At 52.6% G+C, this 11,040-nt stretch overlaps 1 protein-coding gene across 1 annotated transcript; it reads left to right on the top strand.

The window, feature by feature from the left end:
• Positions 1 to 5,594: 5,594 nt before the first annotated feature.
• Positions 5,595 to 8,529, top strand: LOC136301798 (atherin-like). Its single transcript, XM_066205009.1, has 2 exons — positions 5,595 to 5,646; positions 6,129 to 8,529. Exons 1-2 carry the CDS (start codon positions 5,595 to 5,597, stop codon positions 6,860 to 6,862), a joined length of 786 nt encoding a protein of 261 aa, XP_066061106.1. The 3' UTR covers positions 6,863 to 8,529.
• The last annotated feature ends 2,511 nt before the right edge of the window (positions 8,530 to 11,040 follow it).

The following is an 11,040-nucleotide window of genomic DNA, read 5'->3' on the forward strand; positions in this document are numbered from 1 at the left end:
CTGCTTGTGGCACCATGTGTGCTTAGAAAAGTCAGCAGCTGATGTTGCTCCTTCGTGTGTTCCTGCCTTGTGCTCTTGGAGTAGTCCCGTTTGCTGGGACACATGAGAAGCACAAATTTCTGTATGACTCCACACTGGCGTGCACAAGCATTTGTGAATCTGACTCTGTCCATGAGGGTCTCCCATGGGAAGGGAATTCCCTGACTAAGCCAAGGGCACTGAGCACTGCTCTGGCCCTGAGCAGCACACAGCAGCAGCTTCCCAGGCTCAGAAGGAGCCTGAGTGCAGCTGAGTGCTGACAGCACCTGCCCGCTACAGGTGTGTGCAGGGTGGATCTGCTTCCGATGCGGTGTCGGTGGTGCATGGGATGGGACACGGGTGTCTCTTGTCCCTGGCGATGCCAAAATTCCTGTGTCCCTCGTTGTGCTGGCGCTGTGAGAGGCGGGGTCTGAGGCCGGCCGGGGCGGAGCTGGCGGCGGCGGAGAGGAGGCGGCCCGGCCGCAGCGGAGAGCCGGGGCTGAGGGGACAGCGATGCTCGTCCGGCGGAGCGGCGGGATGCGGCGGGGTCGGGGCGCGGGGCTGGCGGCGCTGGCCGCGGTGCTGCTCGGTGCGTTGCGCTGCCGGCGGCAGGGGTGTCCGGGTCAGCGGGCTGTGTTAGACCTGCTCCAGCCCAAGATTCATCTCTTACCCTTCTGTTCCTTTTCTGTTCATATTTAACCACTGTCCATTCCTCTCTCGTCACGCGTTCTGCCCTCAGTGAAGACACTGCTTCCGAATTTGCCTTTTTACAGCACGTCTTTATCTATCCATGCACCCATCCATCCCTCTCATCCAGACTGTTTTCATCATTTCCTTCTGATTTTTCCTCAATAAACCCCTCAAAGATTCTTGTCCCCAGACAACCAGTCTCAGGGAAATGATCTCTGCATGCTCTATTCTCAAAACATATCCCAGTTCACTCTGATCTGTCTTCTTCTATCTCACCCTGCACGGCATTTTCTGTTACAAAAAAGTGATTGTTCCTTTCTCCATGGCAGTTGCTGTAGCCAGAGCCCAGGTACACCAAGAGCCGTCACTGGAGACCACCGAGGGAATCGGCATCAACATCAGCTGCTCACATCCCAAAATCCAGACCACCGAAATTATCTATTGGTACCGTCAGTTCCTGGGCCAAGGACCCGAATTCCTCGTGAGCGCTCACAAAGGATTCAAGGATGTGCCGGCCATTGCAGGACATCTGTTGGTGTCGGCAGATCGGCGCAGCAGCGCGCTGTGGCTCCGGCGGCCCGGGCGCGGGGACGCGGCCGTGTATTACTGCGCGCTGGGCCCACGGGCAGAGGAGCCGGGGCTGCGGCCGGGCACGAACCGCCGCGGGCGGGGCCGGGCGGGGCCGGGGGCACAGCGCCGGCCGCGGCCAGCAGGGGGCGCCGCCGCTCCGCCCGCCGGGCCCCGCGCGGCTCCGCAGCTCCTTCCTCTGCCCCGAGCCCGCCCGCACCGACACCGCACAGCCCCGCACGGCCCCGCACACACGCCTGACAGCCCGCCTCCTGCGCTTACACACTCGCCACGCACCGCCCGCCACCGCCTCGCTCCCTCGCCCGCCTCTGCCGGACACCCAACTGCTGCGGCCTGCGCCTCTGCCAGCGCCTTCCCCCCTCCGGCCACGGCTGCTGCTGCTGTCAGCCGGCTGTGCAAAGCAAAGAGCTGGTCCTTGGGAGCACCCGCGGTGGGAGCTGACAAAGCAGCTACAGTGACAGGCACACAGGGGCTAATTCATGGAGTGCTGTCTCCTCAGTAGGTCGTGGCATCAAAAGGATTTGCAGCGAGGCTTTCTGAGGTGACAAAGGAATCTCCATCTCCATCCCTGCAGAAATGTTCCATTCTGTAAGGTGCACAGAAGCAGAAGTCTGAGAGGCATGGGTAATTGGAGGTGTATTCTGTATGCCACCCGAGGTTGGAATTTAGTTCTCTACATTTTTTGTTCTCATCCTCAGGTGTCTGCAAAGACCCATGAATGTGCATTCAGCATCTTCTTGAAAGAGTAGAACATCTGGGAGGGAAAACAATAAATATCTCGGAGTAGAGGATCGTTTCGAATCATCAGAGGGTTCCGTTTCATTTGCCCTCCGTCTAAAATTGACTGGTCCCTTTCCCTTCACGTTAGCAACCTCTCAGGCAGCCTGAAAAGCAGATGCCAGGATTTAGCAATGCTGCAGGTGGTGGAGGGAGACACTTGAAAGCCCGAGCTCCACATGAGGTTTCCCTCCAGCCACTTGCTCTAGAGACCTCATTTCCTTTGAGACAGGAGCCTTTCAGCATCTTCAGGACTTCCTTGGCCTTAACAAGTGGAGCAGAGGCCACTGTAAGGGCATGTGAAAGGCGAGAGTGTCTGGTTCTCTAAGACTCACATCAGGTGCATTTTCTTATTTCAGGGAAGACACAGGAAAAGGGAAAGTGATGAACAAAGCACACAATGACACCAGTGTGATACTAGGTAATAAGTGCGAGAAGGAAGGAGCTCAGAGCTCAAAGACCTGTAATTGATGGGCCATTAGGAAACAGCGGCTGTGGTTGTGAATTGGCTCAGGCTGAGCTGTGTCAGTGACAAAGCGTAAAGAGATTATGAGAGAGGAGAGGGAAGCCCCAGGAAAGGAGAGACTGCCAGTGACGCGTCTCTGGGATCAGCAAGCATGATTGTAGGTTTCTCTCCTCCTAGCACAAATGCTGGAAAGAATCCTCCTCTCCCTGTACCTGTCTTACCGTCTTTACTCTGAAGCCAAAGAAGGAAAAATTGTTGAATAAGCCCACAGGAGGGTACGTTTTCACCTGGAAAATCTGTGAGAAGCTTAGGACCCTCCACTTCTCGAGAAACCTCTTTCTAATCCATGGTGAGGTGCAACTGCTGCATGAGAATGCTTCTTTTACTACAATTGTCAGGACCGTCATCATTATTCATGTCATTCTAGAGCATTTTTGTGACAAACCCGTTTTGGATAAAACCAAAATTATGAGTACGGCACGAGTCTGGAGTTAATATGGAAAATGAGGTGGGAGTGAGAGACCTGCGAGAGAGGCGTTCATCCCAGGGAGATGAAGAAGGGCAGGGGAGAAGCAAAAGAGACAGGGATGTCTCCTGTTCCCAGAGGAAATTACAATGACCCCACAGAGCAGAGGACACCTCGGGAAGATGAGAAACCTCAGCGGAGAAGAGGCCCCTGAGCTCCCCGATGCCCAGCCCTGGGTGTGCAGCAGAGCTGGCCATTGCAGCTGGGGAGGTGAGGACTCCACTGCGAGCTGAGCGGGAACAGCCCCTGGCCATGGCTGAGGCCCAGAGGCACGGAATGCTCACAATGCCCACGGCTGAGGGAGCCACGGGGGCTGCTGCTGGAGGAGGCAGAAAGCCACAAGGAGCATTTCAGGCACTGCAAGGACAGGTCATTTCTCTGCCTGCTCCCGCTGCTGCTCTCTTTGCTGCCCCCGACAGTCGTTTCCGGCAGCTCTGTTCTCTCGGTGCTGGGCCGTGGTTGCTGACTCTGCCTCACTCAGCAAACACGCAGCTCGGTCTCGGCATGCACCTCGCGCATCTCATCCTCGCCGTCTTCCTGGGCCAGCTCCTGGGTAAGTCCTGGCTCTTCCCCAAGACATTTTTTCTTCTCTTTCTCCTTTCTTCCCACCAGGAAACAATCAACCATCTTATCAGGATCATGTTGAGATATATCAGTGAATAGAGGGAAGAGGCTGATTAAAATCTGCTTCTCCGAATGGTTTTGCAAGTATTTGTTGAAGGAGCTCTTCAATTTGTAAAGGAAAAGGGAAGGAAGAGAAGAGAAACCTCAGAGCCTTTCTCTGTCTTTTCTCTCACCTTCAATCCATTTCCCTCTGCCTTTCTGTTTCCATCCTAGTGCTGTCACCTCAGGACATCTCAGCTGTTTCTGCCATCCCACATTCTTCCCTTTCTAATTTAAATTCCCAGATTACATCAAATCTGCCCCAGGCACTTTTCAATTCCCATTTCGCTGACATTGACAGGGTGTCCCATTCTGCCTCCAGGCTCACACAGCTCTGCCACGGCTTCCAGTGTTCTCCGGGTTGGCACACAACCAGGGCTCCCTCTTTCCAAGCTCAGCATTGTGTGTATTCAGGGATGGGAGAGTCCACAGAGGTGACAGGGATTGGGAAGCAGAATTAACCTTTCTGCTGTTCCTCGAAAGGCTTTTGGAGGATTGCTGGTCCCTGCACAAAAATTCAGGAATGACAGGCTGTACTCTCGTCCTTTAAGCATTAGGAGCAGGATCAGAGACACAGCCCTGCTCTCTTTTGGGTGATAAAAAGCAAAGAGCTCCGAACTCATGCCAAAAAATTCTCAGGACTCTCCTACAGGGAAGGGAGCTTTCTCCACCGCGATCATCCATGCACTTAATTTTCCTTCCCGTACCGGTTCCCTGTGAAGCTGCTCACCTTCACTTTCTTCCAGGCACCACGGGGCAGATCACAGTCATCCAGGAAGATGGACCAGTCACCGTGAAGCAGGGAGAAACCTTCCACACCACCTGCAAATACCAGACCACTTATTTTAATGGCTTGCTCTGGTACCAGCTGAGGAAAGGCCAAGCCCCACAGCTGCTCTCCTATCAAGCAGGGACTGGAACCAAGCACAGCGGCCGTATCACCACACACCTGAACACCACGGGGAAATCCAGTGTCCTGAAGGTGCAGGCAGTGGAGGTCTCTGACAGTGCCTTGTACCTCTGTGCTGTGCAAGACACCCTGGTGCAGGGAGCTTCCTGGGCTGTGCAACAACCCAGGGGAGGGAGGGGATGTGTCTGTGCCACGCTGAGGTTGGGGAAGGGACGCTGGGCTCAGTTCAGTGCTCAACAGAAGTTGTGTCACATGTGTATACAATGGTCGGATGGTTTTGACTACATCCATCCTGCCACTTCCCTTGGGAAAATATTCTGGATTACTTTGACTCATTTCTGCATTATGCAGTCTCTAAGGAAAGAAAAATTGCTCTGTGCTTCTGTGGGACCTTGTCCTTCCACACTCCAGCTCTGCTGCTTTTGGCCCCACGTGTCCTCAGCAGAGCCCAGGGCTGCTTCTGTGTTCCTGCCTGGGGAGCTCTTGGAGCAGCGCCGTTTGCACGGACACAAGTGAAGCACAGATTTGTGCATGGCTCCACACTGCTGTGCACCAACCTGTGTCTGTCCGTGTGTGTCCCTCATCGGGAGGGAATTTCCTGACTATGCCAGGGACACTGAGCACTGCTCTGGCCCTGAGCAGCACACAGCAGCAGCTTCCCAGGCTCAGACATAGCTGGAGTGCAGCTGAGTGGGGACGGTAGCAGCTCACTACAGATATGTGCAGGGTGGGTCTGTTTTCAATGCGGTTTCGCTGGTGTGTGGGATGGGACACGGCTGTCTCTTGTCCCTGGCGATGCCAAAATTCTTGTGTCGCCGCTCATTGTGCTGGCGCTGTGAGAGGCGGGGTCTGAGGCCGGCCGGGGCGGAGCTGGCGGCGGCGGAGAGGAGGCGGCCCGGCCGCAGCGGAGAGCCGGGGCTGAGGGGACAGCGATGCTCGTCCGGCGGAGCGGCGGGATGCGGCGGGGTCGGGGCGCGGGGCTGGCGGCGCTGGCCGCGGTGCTGCTCGGTGCGCGGGTGTGGCGGCCAAGGGGCCGCGGCTGGGACTGGGCTGATCCCGCACGTCCCTGGAGGCTGCGGTCCTGCCTGGTTTCTTCTCAGACCTTTTCCCGTGAACTGTTCTCCCGTTCATCCCTCCCTCTTCTGCATTCTACAGTCCTTCAGAAATCTCCGGGTTCTATTCTTTGCCCCATCATGCGAAAATATTTCTTTAATTTACGAAGTCAGTCCTTCCCATTTCTAACTTTTCTTTCTTTGCTTTCTCCTACATCCTCCCGTTCTCCAATGACTCTCCTAATCACCCTGTCATACACACTCACACTCAGCTCTGCACTAACGATTAATGGACACTTCAGTTCCTGCGCACCTAGAAATCCTCTGGGAACTGTTATCCTCACCATCTCTGTATGTTCCTGATGGTTTCTGCGGGCTTTGTACTGTGCCGTAGGGCAATGAAGGATTTCATTTTTTTCCTTTTTCTGTCCCCGACAGTGGCTTCAGGCAGAGCCCAGGTACAGCAGGAGCCATTTCTGGAGACCACCGAGGGCACCGCCATCAGCATCAACTGCTCACACCCCAAAAAACAGCTCGGAGATTACATCCACTTCTACCGTCAGCTTCCGGGCCGAGAACCCGAATTCCTCGCACTCACTGCTAGAAGCTCCAAAAAGGTGCCGGCCATTGCAGGACAGCTGTCGGTATCGGAGGACGGGCGTTGGAGCTGGCTGTTGCTGGGGCGGCCGGGGCGCGGGGACGCGGCCGTGTATTACTGCGCGCTGGGCCCACGGGCAGAGGAGCCGGGGCTGCGGCCGGGCACGAACCGCCGCGGGCGGGGCCGGGCGGGGCCGGGGGCACAGCGCCGGCCGCGGCCAGCAGGGGGCGCCGCCGCTCCGCCCGCCGGGCCCCGCGCGGCTCCGCAGCTCCTTCCTCTGCCCCGAGCCCGCCCGCACCGACACCGCACAGCCCCGCACGGCCCCGCACACACGCCTGACAGCCCGCCTCCTGCGCTTACACACTCGCCACGCACCGCCCGCCACCGCCTCGCTCCCTCGCCCGCCTCTGCCGGACACCCAACTGCTGCGGCCTGCGCCTCTGCCAGCGCCTTCCCCCCTCCGGCCACGGCTGCTGCTGCTGTCAGCCGGCTGTGCAAAGCAAAGAGCTGGTCCTTGGTAGCACCCGCGGTGGGAGCTGACAAAGCAGCTGCAGTGACAGGCACACAGGGGTAATTTATGGAGCGCTGTCACCTCAGTAGGTCATGGCATGAGAGGGATTTGCAGTGAGACATTCTGAGTTGGCAAAGGAATCTCCATTTCTGGCCCTGCAGAAATATCTGTTCCATACTGCAATGTGCCAAAGAAGCAAAATTCTGACAGGCATGGGTACGGCACGTGTACTTTGAACCACATCTAAGGTTGGAATTCACTTCTCTACATTTTCTTATCCACTGTCATTGTAGGACATGAAAGAAAGAAGAAGGACTCTAAATATTTCAGAAGGCAAAGAGCATACAAAAGAGGCTTTATTGTCTAATTCTTGCTACCTTTTATAAGGTCTTCCCATGCAGACTTAACGTGATTGGTGAATAGGATTGACACGTCTCTAATCCCATTGGTTAAACTAGAGAAACTGCAAAACTCCACCTGCAGAAAGATTGTTTTAAGAAGGAGCTCAATTGCCCCGTTTGTTTTAAGAAGAAGCTTTCTTGAGAAATTTTTCCTTGGGAAAAAGTTAGCAGCTGCCAGCAGGCTAATATCTCTCAAAGGCAGAAAGATCAGGCCCACAATCCACAAACAGGTGGATTGTGTGTCCACAAACAGCCATGGATGTGCATTCAGTATCTTCCTAAAACAGTAGAACATCCTGGAGGGAAAACAATAAATTTTGCAGAGTAGAGGAGCATTTCGAATCATCAGAGGGCTCTGTCTCACTTGCCTTCCATCTGAAACTGATAGGTCCCTTTCTCTTCCCCTTGGGAACCTCTCAGGCACCGTAAAAAGCAGATGCCAGGATTTAGCAATGATGCAAGTGATGGAGAGAGACACTTGAAAGACTGGGCCCCACATGAGGTTTCCTTTCAGAGACCTGCTCTAGAGACCCCATTTCCTTTGAGGCACAGAAGCCTTTCAGCATCTTCAGGACTTCCTTGGCCTTAACAAGTGGAGCAGTGGCCACAGTCAGGGCATGTGAAACTCGAGAGTGTGTGATCCTCTAAGACTCACATCAGGTACATTATTTTCCCTAAGGGAAGAAACAGAAAATGGAAAAGTGATGAACAAAGCACATCATGACACCAGTGTGACAGCAGGGGAAAAGGGAGAGAAGGAGGGAGCTCAGAGCTCACCAACCTCTAATTGATGGGCCATTAGGAAACAGCAGCTGTGGCTGTGAATTGGCTCAGGTTGAGCTGTGTCAGTGACAAAGCGTAAAGAGATGATGAGAGAGGAGATGAAAGCCCCTGGAAAGGAGAGACTGCCAGTAATGTGTCTCTGGAATCAGCAAAGACGGTTGCAGGTTTCTGTCCCAGCACAAATGCTGGGAAGAATCCTCATCTCCCTGTACATGTCTTACGGTCTATTCTCTGCTCTGAAGCCAAAGTAGGAAAAATTGTTGAAGGAGCCCGCAGGAGGGTAAGCTTTCACCTGGAACAGATGTGACAGCCCTATAGGACCCTCCACTTCTCTAGAAGCCTCCTTCAGACCCATGGGAAGTTGCAGCACGTGCATGAGAATGTTCCTATTATTACCATTATCATTACTTGCATCATTGTTCACATAATTCTAGAGCGTTTTTGTGACAAACTCGTTTTAGATAAAACCAAAATGGCCAGGATGGGACCACTCTGAAGTTGACTTGGAGAACGGGGTAGGAGTGAGGGACCTGGGAGAGAGGCGTTCAACCCTGTTTTGGTTTAGGAAGACAGGTATCTGCTAGGTAAAATTACAATTAGAGGCTCTTTGGCAAAGATTTGGGAAATAGGAATAGCAGTTTTTTACTAGTATGTAATACAAAGCAAACAAACACAAAAAAAAACTCCCCCCCCCACTAAACAACTACAGCATTAATGACAAACGACAACAGCACCAAGAACTTTGAGGGCTTTGTTTCACAAAACCCAGGGCAGTTTGGTTTTGGTGTCTCTGCAGGATTCTCAGAGCACCAAGCTGGAACAGTGGAAAAGTTCCGGGCTGGTAGCTGGGATGGCAGGGTGTCCCGGCAGGCAGGGGCAGGATGTTTCGGCAGCGCAGGGAGTGCTGGGTCACGCTGCAGCAAGAGGAGCAGCGCCGAAGAAGTTCGAAGGCGAGGCAGAATAGCGGCGGCCTAGCTTCTGCTTGGCGGGCTTTGCGGCGGCTGAGATCCTCGAGGAGCGGCCGACACACGTCTCCCGAACGCCGGAAGCAGAAAAGCTCGCAGCTGCCTCAAGCTGTGTCTTTTACTTGCGTTATCTTTTCTTTCTACCTTTTGTCTATCTCTTTGTTTCAGCCAAGCACTTTTAAGTATCTAACACCCGGTCCCCTTGGCAACTCGTGGGGAAAAAATTCCCAAGAGAAAGAAGGAACAAACTCAACTCTCAACATTATCCACTCTGAATTTTTTTCCCATACAAACATATTACATTGAGTTTTAACTATTAAAAATACATATATATATATGCAAATATGGATGCAGCCACATTGTTATGGATAGTTCACCCTAAAACAAGGTTTTTTTGAGGTATGCATCGGGTTTCTTTATCTTTTTGCATCATTCACCAGGTGCAACCTGGTCCCTGAGCGAAGACAACCCCACGGATGGGATTGTCTTTGCTGGAGGCAGGATTAATCCAAACAGTTTTTTCTAGCATACCTCTCATGTGTACTACTGGAACTTTATCTCCGTCTGTCTTTTGCAAGGGCTCAGATTGGGCAGGACTTGCCCGGTTGGTGGAACCTCGAGTGTTCACCAACCAGGTGGCCTTTGCTAAATTAGTATCTCAATTCTTAAAGGTTCCCCCACCCAGTGCTTTCAAGGTAGTTTTAAGCAGGTCATTGCACCGTTCAACTTTTTCGGCCGCTGGTGCATGATAAGGAATATGGTACACTTACTCAATGTCATGTTTTCTAGCTCAGGTGCTTATAAGACTATTCTTGAAATGAGTCTTATTGTTTGACTCGATTTTCTCAGGGGTGCCATGTCTCCACAGGACTTGTTTTTTCAGGCCCAGGATGGTGTTCCGGGCAGTAGCATGAGGCACAGGGTAGGTCTTTAACTATCCAGTGGTGGCTTCTACTATGGTTAGCACATAACGCTTGCTCTGGCGGGTTTGGGGAAGGGTGATGTAGTTAATCTGCCAGGCTTCCTCATATTTATATTTGGACTACTGCTCACCATACTATAAGGGCTTTATTCGCTTGGCTTGCTTGATTGCAGCACATGTTTCACAGTCATGGATAACTTGAGAAATACTGTCTATGGTTAAATCTACTTTTCGGTCTCGGGCTCACTTATAGGTGGCATTTCTGCCTTGATGACCCGAGGCATCATGGGCCTATCGGGCTAGGAACAACTCTCTTTTGTGTTGCCAATCTAAATTTATCTTTGACACTTCTATCTTGGCAGCCTGATCTACTTGCTTGTTGTTTTGGTGTTCTTCATTAGCCCGACTCTTGGGAACATGGGCATTTACATGGCGGACTTTCACAGGCAGCTTCTTTACACGAGTGGCAACGTCTTTTCATTCATTAGCAGCTCAGATTGGTTTTTTTTTACGCTGCCAGTTGGCCTTTTTCTACTTTTCTAGCCAGCTCTACAGAGCATTGGCTACTATCTACGAATCAGTGTAGAGGTAGAGCTTTGGCTACTTCTCTTTTTCAGCAATGTCAAGGGCTAATTGAACAGTTTTGAGTTCAGCAAGCTGACTTGATCTCTCTTCTCTTTCAGTGGCTTCTGCAACTTGTCGTGTGGGGCTCTATACAGCTGCTTTTTACTTACGGTTCATTTTCACGATGCGACAGGAACTGTCAGTGAAGAGAGCGTAGTGTGTTTTTTCTGCTGGCAGTTGGTTGTATGGAGGAGCTTCTTCAACTCGTGTTACTTGTACTTGCTTCTCTTCGTCTGTGAAACCGAAGTTTTTTTTTTCTGGCCAGTTTGTAATTATCTTTAAAATTCCAGGGCGATTTGGGTTTCTAATACGGGCACGCTGTGTGATGAGGGCAGTTCATTTGCTCCATGTGGCATCGGTGGCATGGTGCGTGGAGGGAGCTTTTCTTTTAAACATCCACCCCAGCACTGGTAGTCGGGGTGCCAAGAGGAGTTGTGCTTCTGTGCCAATCACTTCTGAGGCGGCTTGAACTCTTTCATAGGCGGCTAAGATCTCCTTCTCTGTGGGAGTGTAGTTGGCTTTAGATTTTCTGTAACTTTGACTTTA

The sequence above is a fragment of the Chamaea fasciata genome, unplaced genomic scaffold (genome assembly GCF_029207755.1).
Source record: "Chamaea fasciata isolate MVZ Bird 193981 ecotype frontalis unplaced genomic scaffold, bChaFas1.0.hap1 SCAF_27, whole genome shotgun sequence".
NCBI classification, from domain to species: Eukaryota; Metazoa; Chordata; class Aves; order Passeriformes; family Sylviidae; genus Chamaea; species Chamaea fasciata.